The following is a 14,646-nucleotide window of genomic DNA, read 5'->3' as shown; positions in this document are numbered from 1 at the left end:
TCCGTCTAAATTAGTCACATATAGTTAGAGATGTAGAGTTATAGCTTTAACAAATTATCAAGTTTTTAAACTGGGAAAGATATCAAAACAGTCATACAGTCTAGAAACTGTAACTTAATAATAGCATGGATAGAATTAATCAATCTAGAAAAATAATGCATGAAAAGGAATAATAATAGGTTAGTGTTCTGGATAGCAATAATACTATTGATGATTTATTTGATATTTAGTTAATCAACATTGATAATGTAGGATTAATATATTAAAGTTCATTCTCATCATTATAGTTTAAAATTTAAATCACAAGCCGTTTCTATGTAAAATTGAACAAATTAACCAAAACATTAAAAATAATTTAATAAAAACCAAAATAAACAATAAAATTAAAAAAGTCATTTGAACCTGCAAGCTATCACTCCTTTATTTCTTACAGTAAAAAAGAGTGTAACAGAGACATATAAAGTTGAACTTTAAAACAACTATATTTCTTCATAGTGCAGAAAGACCGGATATAAAAAATACTACAGTATACTTTTTGGATGTCCATAATTGAGTCAAGTTAATGTACGTATTGGTATTAAATTTTATGTAGTAGTAACCATATAATGGAGAAAAAACAAAAAAAATGTAAAAAACTATACAGACTGCAATAACTGCTATAAATTTCTTCACTAGAAAGGCGAAATGACTGTTTATTCAATGTTTCATTACCCAATAACTAGCTGATAAACTCTCCTTCAGAAGCTACCATACTTAAAGCTCATAAATATCTTACTTTATCTGTGGAACTTTCGTCACGAACAAACAATGATTCGATGAACACGCTTATAGTACTCCGATATATTATTCCTGACAACTATATAATAGTAATGTCCAAAATTATTTCAATGAAATAACTGTATAATCTCTAATCGGGCAAATATTGTTTGGTTTCCAATAGAGGATCTAAAATGAAATTAAAGCAGGGATTAGAAAGCTACTACGCTAAATCTTCACATCATAACCTTATTCATAAGTATTCAATTTTACTGTTCCATATGCTACATCTACAAATAAATTTATACGTGCATGTTCTAAACCTTCACATGTAACAATTAAAATCAGTAATTTACGCTATCATTAAACATACGTTGAAATAGACCAACTAAACAACATGATATACCATTTTTTTTACAGCTTATAGGTGTTAAATTTAACCACCATGTTAGTCAATTTGCTCATACCTTTTTTTTTCAAGAAATGAGGAAATAAACAAGCAACTACAATAATGGTTTTCACCAGAGTCAATTGTAAGTTACTTACTGATCATTTACTATAACATCAAAATTTCAATATCGCTAAATCCTTTCAAACTTTCAAGTACCAATATTTCAATCCAATCAGTTGTCTATCAATTTAATTCGAAGAGAATATTTCGAGTCGGACGCAAATAACCCTATCAATGGTAGTACATTTATATCCCCCATTTTATTTACTCTCAAGTCATGATAGTTATATTGAGCCGCATGTAGTATTCTTTGATACTCGGATTGAGTATTTTTGTATAGTCGATCAGTATGTACTCAAAAAGTCACGAAATATCAATGACTGTACAAATTGAAGATGATTTTGCTATTGTAAAATTGGAATGGAAAATTTTTAGAAAATTTGCTACCTTATTATTACAATAATTTCAACAAATATCAGAGATGTGGAATCAAGTATATAAGCTGACAAAAAATATGCCTATGACATACCCACGATTTATTCTAAGTATATGATATTTCGCGTTTTTTTGAAGATTAAACAATGGACCGCGCAATCTCAAGCCTATCAAATTTTAAAGTAATTTTACCAAGTTTATTTCTTTATCAAGGGTGATGATAGAACAAATGTGGAGTTAGAACAAATGAGGACTTTTTATAGTTTAGTATTGGAGTTGAATAAATAAAGAAAGCCCATATGATTCGTTATTTGGAGATATTCTTTAATATTTCAGAAACAATATGATGACAATCCAGATCCCAAAAATAGGTATTGAGAGGCCAATAGCACTATTTTCCTAAAATCACAAAAAGTTATTTACAAAATGCCATAATTTACTTTGCTTTTCAATTTTTAATTGTGACTAAGAACCAAAAATTTAGGCAATAGCTAAAAATAAAATAGCTAGTCAAGAGCGACTCCAGTAGATGTTCAACAATTTTTTTTAAGTAATACAAACCTTCAATAATATGTTAAAGAAACAAACAAGCACTATTTGAATTACTTCACCCTTGGAAAGAATAACTGTTTTTAAAACCTTTCCGTATTTGATATATAATCAAAATCTACATTTGTAATTAAAAATCATTGTGTTGTAGCATTTTCCCAGTTAGTAAGATTTCACCTAAAGTACACGTAGTGCGATGTAGGTAAATCATGCTAAAGAAAAATAATCCAAAAAAATAGATGTCTTGAAAATTATATACCGATAGATTTCAAGTCCTTTCTGTAAGTCCGACCTAATTTTGTTAGTACATATTTCTCATAATCATGTTTTTCTCTTCTATATGTTTGGAATATACACGACTAGCCAATTAATTTATTTTATTGAAAGATATGACACAGATATGTAACGTTTTTTTTTGCAATTAGGTATTTCAACGGTTCAATTTTACAGGTGTCCTATCCAACATTTCATCTAATTATTAAAGCACCTAATAATAGGCTTACCGCATTGATACAGTTAAGAACATTTTGAATGCCGTAAGCTATTCTTCCCGAAAAGAACAACTGCATCAACTATTTTGGAAAATCTTACAAAATTGAAATATGAGACATTCCGCTGGTCCAGTCCTTTTCCTTATGCGGCGATAACTGAGATATTAGAGACTTACACAAGAAATTGGCTAAAATATACTGCAACTTATATCTTCCCTTTTAAGTGATTATGTACTGCAAAAGAGAAATAGTGAGCCAGATTAGTGCATCGCCCCTCTGAGTCCAGTACTGCGCATGTGTTTCCATTAAATTCAATCAGCTCCTTGCTCTTTCGAGAACAGAAAACGTAGAACAGGACGAATCTGATTGTACTTCTTTTTCTTGGAAATCTTGGTTGTAAGTCATCATCGCTCGGTTTTGTAAGTTGGAAAAAGGATTTGCACATTAAAGCTAAGTTGAAAAGGATCATCCCCTAAGAACACAACTTCCCTAGCGAAGGAAGAATCAGGGACGGCTCGTAGGAAACAGGAGACAACAAATGGGGAAAGGACAAGTGGCAACAACATTGTTTCCAGTTTGAGCAGCCTTTTAGTTTGTTGTGTAGATTTCTGTGGGCCTGCAATGTGCCGTCGATTTACCAAATAAATTATTATGTAAAGGCTGAAGATATTGTAGGGAGTGGCAGGTATACTTGGCCTTCTCTGTAGAGAGGGACACGAAGACAGTGATTTCAGTTGTCTTCTTTTTTTTTTCGTTTACCTATTGAAGCAACGCCAATGTCTAACATTAAAATGATTTGCTTCCTATCGTGGATGCTGGTAGCCTCTATGACTTTCTTGAAGGAGGAATGATTGAATTGAACACATATTCAGGACACATATACTCGAATATCTCGGTTTGTCATGGTAATTTAAAAAACAATATGGAAGACAGTAATGTATCACAATTAAGATTGAGATAATAGATTGTGCACTGAAATAGTTACTACAGTTAAACCCACTAAACAATGCTGGTTTGTGAGGGTAGACATTCCGCCGCGATATTGTTTTGAATATTGAATGCAAATCCTGTATTAAAGGGCTGCGTGTTCTTATTAAAAAAGACTAGTTACATGCTGTTAAGACTTAGAACAAGACAATTTTAGAGTACCCAGCGATTGTGGTTCTTGAATGACATTTACTAAGAACTGGGGATTTACCTTTTCAGTGTGACACATTGCCGAGAGCTGAAATACGAATATGCCTTGCGTATTCATTTTCCTTGTTTACGCATTTTGTGTTAAGAGGATCAAAATTGTATTTGGTGTCGTGTACAACTTGAAATAACGCCAGATGGCTACTCAAGAATAACTCGCAAGTTAAACTGTGCAGAGGGCTTAAAATGAATTTTAGAATGCCACTATTTTTGAGCACTTACGGCAATTACAATAGACGTTACATCTAGCCAGCTTGGTTGAAAATTAGTAGCTAGCCAAGAGCTATCTGGCAATTTGAGTTCTACCAACTACTTATTACCGAGAACTGTTTTCTTTCTTGTTTCTTCAGCATTCATATGACGAGGAGACTAGTGTAACACACACGCTTATAGCCATCCTAACAAACATTATGAGATTTCTACATGAGTTTTAATGTGGTGTGTTTGTTAGAAGTATCATTTCCCCTCCAAAAACTGTACATTAGAACAGAACATTTTAATGAATAAACCTAGTTCATTGTGGGAGCAAAAAGTATAAAAGGTGAGCACTTTTCAAATATATTATCCAACATTAATCGTCAATTCTAATTCATAACATAAATACAATACCAACTTAGTAACACAAACTAGTTTTCAAACACATCAATTGTTTGAAATTTTGATCTTTGAACTAGAATTACTTTCAAGGATAAAAAAGAAAATTATACTTCGCTAAAACTTCCGTGTTTGCTAATTTAAGGTGGTTTTCAATATGAAGACGAGATCACCATTGCCCCCATGGATTACATGGTTAACAGGATTTTTCTTCCTTGTTACTCATGCTGTTTCACAAGCTGTTGTGCAAAGGAACACTATTACTACAGGAAATAACCCTGTTGGATATGACAAAGGTTATATTGTTTTAGATGGAGCATATCTTGCTTTTCAAGATATGAATACTGTGCCACTGTATCAAAACATTAGAGTCAATAAAGGTGGTGCTCTTTACTATATCAATAATAACTTGGAAGGTTTCAATATTAACTCTGCTCATGCTTTTTTTGTCGACTTTGTTTTCCAAAATGATGGTACAGTTGTCGTTGATGACAGAAAGAGTGCATCTGCTGGTCATTTCAAGATTTATGATGGTAGTTTTACTAATACAGGTAGCATAATGTTTGCATCTAGCCAAGGTGACACCTTTGATATATCTGGTACATCGGTTACAAATACCGGTCTTATCTATTCTTTGGGTACCGATTCTCTAAAACCTCAACAGTTAAAAATCGGTAACAATGTCAAGACCTGGTACAATACCGGTACCATTTGTTTGACGAACACTAGCTTCGACTTGGTCAACCCAATTCAAGGTGTTGGCTGTGTTTCTATTGGTGCTCATTCCTTATTCAACATTCACGACATAAACGTTCAACAACAAACTGTTTATCTTACCGAAAGATCTTCCGTTTTGGCTGTCAGCAACGGTCAAAACATGCCAATCGCTGGTCTTGGTAATGGTAATGGTTTACTATATCCTGATTACCCAATTCAGTCATTCTCATACAATAGTATTACCGGTATTTTAACATTCACAATTGGTTATGTTGGTTTACAAAGTTTTACTGTTGTTGTGGGTACAGGTTACAACGAAACATTATTTGAGAAAGTAGGTGAGACTTATATTCAGGGTAAGCGTTACAGAAACAACTTTATTAGATACAATGGTGCCCCACCACAGGGCCCTCCATCCATTTGTCAACCTTGTGTCGAGATCCCACTATACACATTCAAAGTTCCTGATGCATACGAGACAACCAACGAATACGGTTTCACTCAAACAATCTCCTTCTACTCTACATACGATAAGAGCAAAGTGCCCATTATTGGTACAACTACAATCTACACTCCACCACCTCTCTACACAATTACGAGAAAGGACGATACAACAACAGAAACTGATATCATTAGCAGGGTTGTTGCTGTTGATGTTAATGGTAATCCAATCACATACTACTCAACAATCAAATACGTTGCACCAGAACAACCTGGTGAAGGTGGATCTGGATCTGGATCTGAAGGTGGATCTGGTTCCAACCCAGGTGGCTCTGGCTCTGGTGGTTCCGGTTCTGAAGGTGGCTCTGGTTCCAACCCAGGTGGCTCTGGTTCCGGTTCTGAAGGTGGATCTGGTTCCAACCCAGGTGGCTCTGGTTCCGGTTCTGAAGGTGGATCTGGTTCCAACCCAGGTGGCTCTGGTTCCGGCTCTGAAGGTGGATCTGGTTCCAACCCAGGTGGCTCTGGCTCTGGTGGTTCCGGTTCTGGTGGATCTGGCTCTGGTTCTGAAGGTGGATCTGGTTCCAACCCAGGTGGCTCTGGTTCCGGTGGTTCCGGTTCTGGTGGATCTGGTTCCGGTTCTGAAGGTGGATCTGGTTCCAACCCAGGTGGCTCTGGTGAAGGTGGCTCTGGTGGCTCTAACCCAGTCGATGATGGTAAGGATAAGACTACTGTTGTCACTGACAAGGATGGCCATGTGCACACCGACATCATTTCCCACATCACTACTACCGACAAAGATGGTAAGCCAACTGTCATTTTGACCCAATACCAGTCACCAACCCCATCTCCTGGTGGATCTGGTTCCGGATCTGAAGGTGGATCTGGTTCCAACCCAGGTGGCTCTGGCTCTGAAGGTGGATCTGGTTCCAACCCAGGTGGCTCTGGCTCTGGTGGATCTGGTTCTGGTTCTGAAGGTGGATCTGGTTCCAACCCAGGTGGCTCTGGTTCCGGTTCTGAAGGTGGATCTGGTTCCAACCCAGGTGGCTCTGGTTCCGGTTCTGAAGGTGGATCTGGTTCCAACCCAGGTGGCTCTGGTTCCGGTTCTGAAGGTGGATCTGGTTCCAACCCAGGTGGCTCTGGTTCCGGTTCTGAAGGTGGATCTGGTTCCAACCCAGGTGGCTCTGGTTCCGGCTCTGAAGGTGGATCTGGTTCCAACCCAGGTGGCTCTGGCTCTGGTGGATCTGGTTCTGGTTCTGAAGGTGGCTCTGGTTCCAACCCAGGTGGCTCTGGTTCCGGTTCTGAAGGTGGCTCTGGTTCCAACCCAGGTGGCTCTGGTTCCGGTTCTGAAGGTGGATCTGGTTCCAACCCAGGTGGCTCTGGTTCCGGTTCTGAAGGTGGATCTGGTTCCAACCCAGGTGGCTCTGGTTCCGGTGGTTCCGGTTCTGGTGGATCTGGTTCCGGTTCTGAAGGTGGATCTGGTTCCAACCCAGGTGGCTCTGGTGAAGGTGGCTCTGGTGGCTCTAACCCAGTCGATGATGGTAAGGATAAGACTACTGTTGTCACTGACAAGGATGGCCATGTGCACACCGACATCATTTCCCACATCACTACTACCGACAAAGATGGTAAGCCAACTGTCATTTTGACCCAATACCAGTCACCAACCCCATCTCCTGGTGGATCTGGTTCCGGATCTGAAGGTGGATCTGGTTCCAACCCAGGTGGCTCTGGCTCTGAAGGTGGATCCGGTTCCAACCCAGGTGGCTCTGGCTCTGGTGGATCTGGTTCTGGTTCTGAAGGTGGATCTGGTTCCAACCCAGGTGGCTCTGGTTCCGGTTCTGAAGGTGGCTCTGGTTCCAACCCAGGTGGCTCTGGCTCTGGTGGTTCCGGTTCTGAAGGTGGATCTGGTTCCAACCCAGGTGGCTCTGGTTCCGGCTCTGAAGGTGGATCTGGTTCCAACCCAGGTGGCTCTGGTTCCGGTTCTGAAGGTGGCTCTGGTTCCAACCCAGGTGGCTCTGGCTCTGGTGGTTCCGGTTCTGAAGGTGGCTCTGGTTCCAACCCAGGTGGCTCTGGCTCTGGTGGTTCCGGTTCTGAAGGTGGATCTGGTTCCAACCCAGGTGGCTCTGGTTCCGGCTCTGAAGGTGGATCTGGTTCCAACCCAGGTGGCTCTGGCTCTGGTGGCTCTGGCTCTGGTGGATCTGGTTCCGGTTCTGAAGGTGGATCTGGTTCCAACCCAGGTGGTTCCGGTTCTGGTGGATCTGGCTCTGGTTCTGAAGGTGGATCTGGTTCCAACCCAGGTGGCTCTGGTTCCGGTTCTGAAGGTGGATCTGGTTCCAACCCAGGTGGCTCTGGCTCTGGTGGTTCCGGTTCTGAAGGTGGATCTGGTTCCAACCCAGGTGGCTCTGGCTCTGGTGGTTCCGGTTCTGAAGGTGGATCTGGTTCCAACCCAGGTGGATCTGGTTCTGGTTCTGAAGGTGGCTCTGGTTCCAACCCAGGTGGCTCTGGCTCTGGTGGATCTGGTTCTGGTTCTGAAGGTGGATCTGGTTCCAACCCAGGTGGCTCTGGCTCTGGTGGATCTGGTTCTGGTGGATCTGGCTCTGGTTCTGAAGGTGGATCTGGTTCCAACCCAGGTGGCTCTGGTGAAGGTGGCTCTGGTGGCTCTAACCCAGTCGATGATGGTAAGGATAAGACTACTGTTGTCACTGACAAGGATGGCCATGTGCACACCGACATCATTTCCCACATCACTACTACCGACAAAGATGGTAAGCCAACTGTCATTTTGACCCAATACCAGTCACCAACCCCATCTCCTGGTGGATCTGGTTCCGGATCTGAAGGTGGATCTGGTTCCAACCCAGGTGGCTCTGGCTCTGAAGGTGGATCCGGTTCCAACCCAGGTGGCTCTGGCTCTGGTGGATCTGGTTCTGGTTCTGAAGGTGGATCTGGTTCCAACCCAGGTGGCTCTGGTTCCGGTTCTGAAGGTGGCTCTGGTTCCAACCCAGGTGGCTCTGGCTCTGGTGGTTCCGGTTCTGAAGGTGGATCTGGTTCCAACCCAGGTGGCTCTGGTTCCGGCTCTGAAGGTGGATCTGGTTCCAACCCAGGTGGCTCTGGTTCTGAAGGTGGATCTGGTTCCAACCCAGGTGGCTCTGGTTCCGGCTCTGAAGGTGGCTCTGGTTCCAACCCAGGTGGCTCTGGCTCTGGTGGATCTGGTTCCGGTTCTGAAGGTGGCTCTGGTTCCAACCCAGGTGGCTCTGGTGAAGGTGGCTCTGGTGGCTCTAACCCAGTCGATGATGGTAAGGATAAGACTACTGTTGTCACTGACAAGGATGGCCATGTGCACACCGACATCATTTCCCACATCACTACTACCGACAAAGATGGTAAGCCAACTGTCATTTTGACCCAATACCAGTCACCAACCCCATCTCCTGGTGGATCTGGTTCCGGATCTGAAGGTGGATCTGGTTCCAACCCAGGTGGCTCTGGCTCTGGTGGTTCCGGTTCCGGTGGATCTGGCTCTGGTTCTGAAGGTGGATCTGGTTCCAACCCAGGTGGCTCTGGCTCTGGTGGATCTGGTTCTGGTTCTGAAGGTGGCTCTGGTTCCAACCCAGGTGGCTCTGGCTCTGGTGGATCTGGTTCCGGCTCTGAAGGTGGATCTGGTTCCAACCCAGGTGGCTCTGGTTCCGGTTCTGAAGGTGGCTCTGGTTCCAACCCAGGTGGCTCTGGCTCTGGTGGTTCCGGTTCTGAAGGTGGCTCTGGTTCCAACCCAGGTGGCTCTGGCTCTGGTGGTTCCGGTTCTGGTGGATCTGGCTCTGGTTCTGAAGGTGGCTCTGGTTCCAACCCAGGTGGCTCTGGCTCTGGCTCTGGTGGTTCCGGTTCTGGTGGATCTGGCTCTGGTTCTGAAGGTGGATCTGGTTCCAACCCAGGTGGCTCTGGCTCTGGTGGATCTGGTTCTGGTTCTGAAGGTGGCTCTGGTTCCAACCCAGGTGGCTCTGGCTCTGGTGGATCTGGTTCCGGCTCTGAAGGTGGATCTGGTTCCAACCCAGGTGGCTCTGGTTCCGGTTCTGAAGGTGGCTCTGGTTCCAACCCAGGTGGCTCTGGCTCTGGTGGTTCCGGTTCTGAAGGTGGCTCTGGTTCCAACCCAGGTGGCTCTGGCTCTGGTGGTTCCGGTTCTGAAGGTGGCTCTGGTTCCAACCCAGGTGGATCTGGTTCCAACCCAGGTGGCTCTGGCTCTGGTGGTTCCGGTTCTGGTGGATCTGGCTCTGGTTCTGAAGGTGGATCTGGTTCCAACCCAGGTGGCTCTGGCTCTGGTGGTTCCGGTTCTGGTGGATCTGGCTCTGGTTCTGAAGGTGGATCTGGTTCCAACCCAGGTGGCTCTGGCTCTGGTGGATCTGGTTCTGGTTCTGAAGGTGGCTCTGGTTCCAACCCAGGTGGCTCTGGCTCTGGTGGTTCCGGTTCTGGTGGATCTGGCTCTGGTTCTGAAGGTGGCTCTGGTTCCAACCCAGGTGGCTCTGGCTCTGGTGGTTCCGGTTCTGGTGGATCTGGCTCTGGTTCTGAAGGTGGATCTGGTTCCAACCCAGGTGGCTCTGGCTCTGGTGGTTCCGGTTCTGGTGGATCTGGCTCTGGTTCTGAAGGTGGATCTGGTTCCAACCCAGGTGGCTCTGGCTCTGGTGGATCTGGTTCTGGTTCTGAAGGTGGCTCTGGTTCCAACCCAGGTGGCTCTGGCTCTGGTGGTTCCGGTTCTGGTGGATCTGGCTCTGGTTCTGAAGGTGGATCTGGTTCCAACCCAGGTGGCTCTGGCTCTGGTGGTTCCGGTTCTGGTGGATCTGGCTCTGGTTCTGAAGGTGGCTCTGGTTCCAACCCAGGTGGCTCTGGCTCTGGTGGTTCCGGTTCTGGTGGATCTGGCTCTGGTTCTGAAGGTGGATCTGGTTCCAACCCAGGTGGCTCTGGCTCTGGTGGTTCCGGTTCTGGTGGATCTGGCTCTGGTTCTGAAGGTGGCTCTGGTTCCAACCCAGGTGGCTCTGGCTCTGGCTCTGGTGGTTCCGGTTCTGGTGGATCTGGTTCCGGTTCTGAAGGTGGCTCTGGTTCCAACCCAGGTGGCTCTGGCTCTGGTGGTTCCGGTTCTGGTGGATCTGGCTCTGGTTCTGAAGGTGGCTCTGGTTCCAACCCAGGTGGCTCTGGCTCTGGTGGATCTGGTTCTGGTGGATCTGGCTCTGGTTCTGAAGGTGGATCTGGTTCCAACCCAGGTGGCTCTGGCTCTGGTGGTTCCGGTTCTGGTGGATCTGGCTCTGGTTCTGAAGGTGGCTCTGGTTCCAACCCAGGTGGCTCTGGCTCTGGTGGTTCCGGTTCTGGTGGATCTGGCTCTGGTTCTGAAGGTGGCTCTGGTTCCAACCCAGGTGGCTCTGGCTCTGGCTCTGGTGGTTCCGGTTCTGGTGGATCTGGCTCTGGTTCTGAAGGTGGCTCTGGTTCCAACCCAGGTGGCTCTGGCTCTGGCTCTGGTGGTTCCGGTTCTGGTGGATCTGGTTCCGGTTCTGAAGGTGGCTCTGGTTCCAACCCAGGTGGCTCTGGCTCTGGTGGTTCCGGTTCTGGTGGATCTGGCTCTGGTTCTGAAGGTGGATCTGGTTCCAACCCAGGTGGCTCTGGCTCTGGTGGTTCCGGCTCTGGTGGCTCTGGTGGCTCTGGTTCCGGCTCTGGTTCCAACCCAGGTAGTGGCTCTGGCTCTGGCTCTGGTTCTGGCTCTGGCTCTGGTTCCAACCCAGGTAGTGGCTCTGGCTCTGGTTCAGGCTCTGGCTCTGGTTCCAACCCAGGTAGTGGCTCTGGCTCTGGTTCAGGCTCTGGCTCTGGTTCCAACCCAGGTAGTGGCTCTGGCTCTGGTTCAGGCTCTGGCTCTGGTTCCAACCCAGGTAGTGGCTCTGGCTCTGGTTCAGGCTCTGGCTCTGGTTCCAACCCAGGTAGTGGTTCTGGCTCTGGTTCAGGTTCTGGTTCTGGTTCCAACCCAGGTAGTGGCTCTGGCTCTGGTTCAGGCTCTGGCTCTGGTTCCAACCCAGGTAGTGGCTCTGGCTCTGGTTCAGGCTCTGGCTCTGGTTCCAACCCAGGTAGTGGCTCTGGCTCTGGTTCAGGCTCTGGCTCTGGTTCCAACCCAGGTAGTGGCTCTGGCTCTGGTTCAGGCTCTGGCTCTGGTTCCAACCCAGGTAGTGGCTCTGGCTCTGGTTCAGGCTCTGGCTCTGGTTTCAACCCAGGTAGTGGCTCTGGCTCTGGTTCAGGCTCTGGCTCTGGTTCCAACCCAGGTAGTGGCTCTGGCTCTGGTTCAGGCTCTGGCTCTGGTTCCAACCCAGGTAGTGGCTCTGGCTCTGGTTCAGGCTCTGGCTCTGGTTCCAACCCAGGTAGTGGCTCTGGCTCTGGTTCAGGCTCTGGCTCTGGTTCCAACCCAGGTAGTGGCTCTGGCTCTGGTTCAGGCTCTGGCTCTGGTTCCAACCCAGGTAGTGGCTCTGGCTCTGGTTCAGGCTCTGGCTCTGGTTCCAACCCAGGTAGTGGCTCTGGCTCTGGTTCAGGCTCTGGCTCTGGTTCCAACCCAGGTAGTGGCTCTGGCTCTGGTTCAGGCTCTGGCTCTGGTTCCAACCCAGGTAGTGGCTCTGGCTCTGGTTCAGGCTCTGGCTCTGGTTCAGGCTCTGGCTCTGGTTCCAACCCAGGTAGTGGTTCTGGCTCTGGTTCAGGCCCTGGCTCTGGTTCCAACCCAGGTAGTGGTTCTGGCTCTGGTTCAGGTTCTGGTTCTGGTTCCAACCCAGGTAGTGGCTCTGGCTCTGGGTCAGGCTCTGGCTCTGGTTCAGGCTCTGGCTCTGGTTCGAAACCAGGTAGTGGCTCTGGCTCTGGCTCTGGTTCAGGCTCTGGCTCCAACCCAGGTAGCTCCTCTGGTTCAATTTCTGGATCAAGCTCTAACCCAGGCACTGGTTCTAACGTAGGTGGCTCAAATTCAGCTGGATCTTCTGGTTCATCCAACAGTGGAGCAGGCTCTGCCAACAATGCTCAAGGTGCTGCCGGTGCTGCAGGCTCTGCCAACAATGCTCAAGGTGCTGCCGGTGCTGCAGGCTCTGCCAACAACGCTCAAGGTGCTGCCGGTGCTGCAGGCTCTGCCAACAATGCTCAAGGTGCTGCCGGTGCTGCAGGCTCTGCCAACAACGCTCAAGGTGCTGCCGGTGCTGCAGGCTCTGCTAACAACGCTCAAGGTGCTGCCGGTGCTGCAGGCTCTGCCAACAATGCTCAAGGTGCTGCCGGTGCTGCAGGCTCTGCCAACAACGCTCAAGGTGCTGCCGGTGCCGTTGGCTCTGCCAACAACGCTCAAGGTGCTGCCGGTGCTGCAGGCTCTGCCAACAACGCTCAAGGTGCTGCCGGTGCCGTTGGCTCTGCTAACAACGCTCAAGGTGCTGCCGGTGCCGTTGGCTCTGCTAACAACGCTCAAGGTGCTGCCGGTGCTGCAGGCTCTGCCAACAATGCTCAAGGTGCTGCCGGTGCTGCAGGCTCTGCCAACAATGCTCAAGGTGCTGCCGGTGCTGCAGGCTCTGCCAACAACGCTCAAGGTGCTGCCGGTGCCGTTGGCTCTGCCAACAACGCTCAAGGTGCTGCCGGTGCTGCAGGCTCTGCCAACAACGCTCAAGGTGCTGCCGGTGCTGCAGGCTCTGCCAACAACGCTCAAGGTGCTGCCGGTGCTGCAGGCTCTGCTAACAACGCTCAAGGTGCTGCCGGTGCTGCAGGCTCTGCCAACAACGCTCAAGGTGCTGCCGGTGCTGCAGGCTCTGCCAACAACGCTCAAGGTGCTGCCGGTGCTGCAGGCTCTGCCAACAATGCTCAAGGTGCTGCCGGTACTGCAGGCTCTGCCAACAACGCTCAAGGTGCTGCCGGTGCTGCAGGCTCTGCCAACAACGCTCAAGGTGCTGCCGGTGCTGCAGGCTCTGCCAACAATGCCGTTGGCTCTGCCAACAACGCTCAAGGTGCTGCCGGTGCTGCAGGCTCTGCCAACAACGCTCAAGGTGCTGCCGGTGCCGTTGGCTCTGCTAACAACGCTCAAGGTGCTGCCGGTGCCGTTGGCTCTGCTAACAACGCTCAAGGTGCTGCCGGTGCTGCAGGCTCTGCCAACAACGCTCAAGGTGCTGCCGGTGCTGCAGGCTCTGCCAACAATGCTCAAGGTGCTGCCGGTGCTGCAGGCTCTGCCAACAATGCTCAAGGTGCTGCCGGTGCTGCAGGCTCTGCCAACAACGCTCAAGGTGCTGCCGGTGCTGCAGGCTCTGCCAACAACGCTCAAGGTGCTGCCGGTGCCGTTGGCTCTGCTAACAACGCTCAAGGTGCTGCCGGTGCTGCAGGCTCTGCCAACAACGCTCAAGGTGCTGCCGGTGCTGCAGGCTCTGCCAACAACGCTCAAGGTGCTGCCGGTGCTGCAGGCTCTGCCAACAACGCTCAAGGTGCTGCCGGTGCTGCAGGCTCTGCCAACAACGCTCAAGGTGCTGCCGGTGCTGCAGGCTCTGCCAACAACGCTCAAGGTGCTGCCGGTGCTGCTGAAAATGGCTCAGGCTCCTCTATTTACCCATCTACTGCATCCAATGGAAATTCACGCGGTCCTACAACAATCATCACGCCAACAGCTAGCGCAAGCCAATACCATGGTGCAGCTGCTGCTATCGAATTGAACAACTGGTACTACGCTCTACCAGCTCTATTGTTCCTTCTATAATTTAAAGATTGAGATAATGAAGTAATAGGATGACAGAACATTTATGCATAATTTAATGAGCGCATAAAAATCGGTGATAATAATTAAATACCAAAAAACAGTACAAACTTTTCCATACTATCATCCAAACTCCATGTTCAAATCGTTTTATACTTCATTTTATTGTATATTCTCTATTCATATATTACGTCTAATAAAAAAAGTTTCTATGTTACATTCTAAAGTATTTTGTTTTTAATGACAATCATAAATTACCAATAACCACGGCACAACATTCATTCCTTCATTCTGTT

General features: G+C 47.7%; 1 protein-coding gene across 1 annotated transcript; it reads left to right on the top strand.

Moving 5' to 3' along the window:
- Positions 1–4,627: 4,627 nt before the first annotated feature.
- GVI51_L00055 (uncharacterized protein) lies at positions 4,628–14,353 on the top strand (the record flags this gene model as incomplete). Its single annotated transcript, XM_002999539.1, has 1 exon — positions 4,628–14,353. The coding sequence occupies one exon, from the start codon at positions 4,628–4,630 to the stop codon at positions 14,351–14,353; it is 9,726 nt and encodes a 3,241-aa protein (XP_002999585.1).
- Positions 14,354–14,646: the final 293 nt, after the last annotated feature.

Source organism: Nakaseomyces glabratus, chromosome L, assembly GCF_010111755.1.
Source record: "Nakaseomyces glabratus chromosome L, complete sequence".
Lineage (NCBI taxonomy): Eukaryota > Fungi > Ascomycota > Saccharomycetes > Saccharomycetales > Saccharomycetaceae > Nakaseomyces > Nakaseomyces glabratus.
Note: the sequence above shows the minus strand (reverse complement) of the source record. Positions and strands in the feature narration are given on the sequence as shown.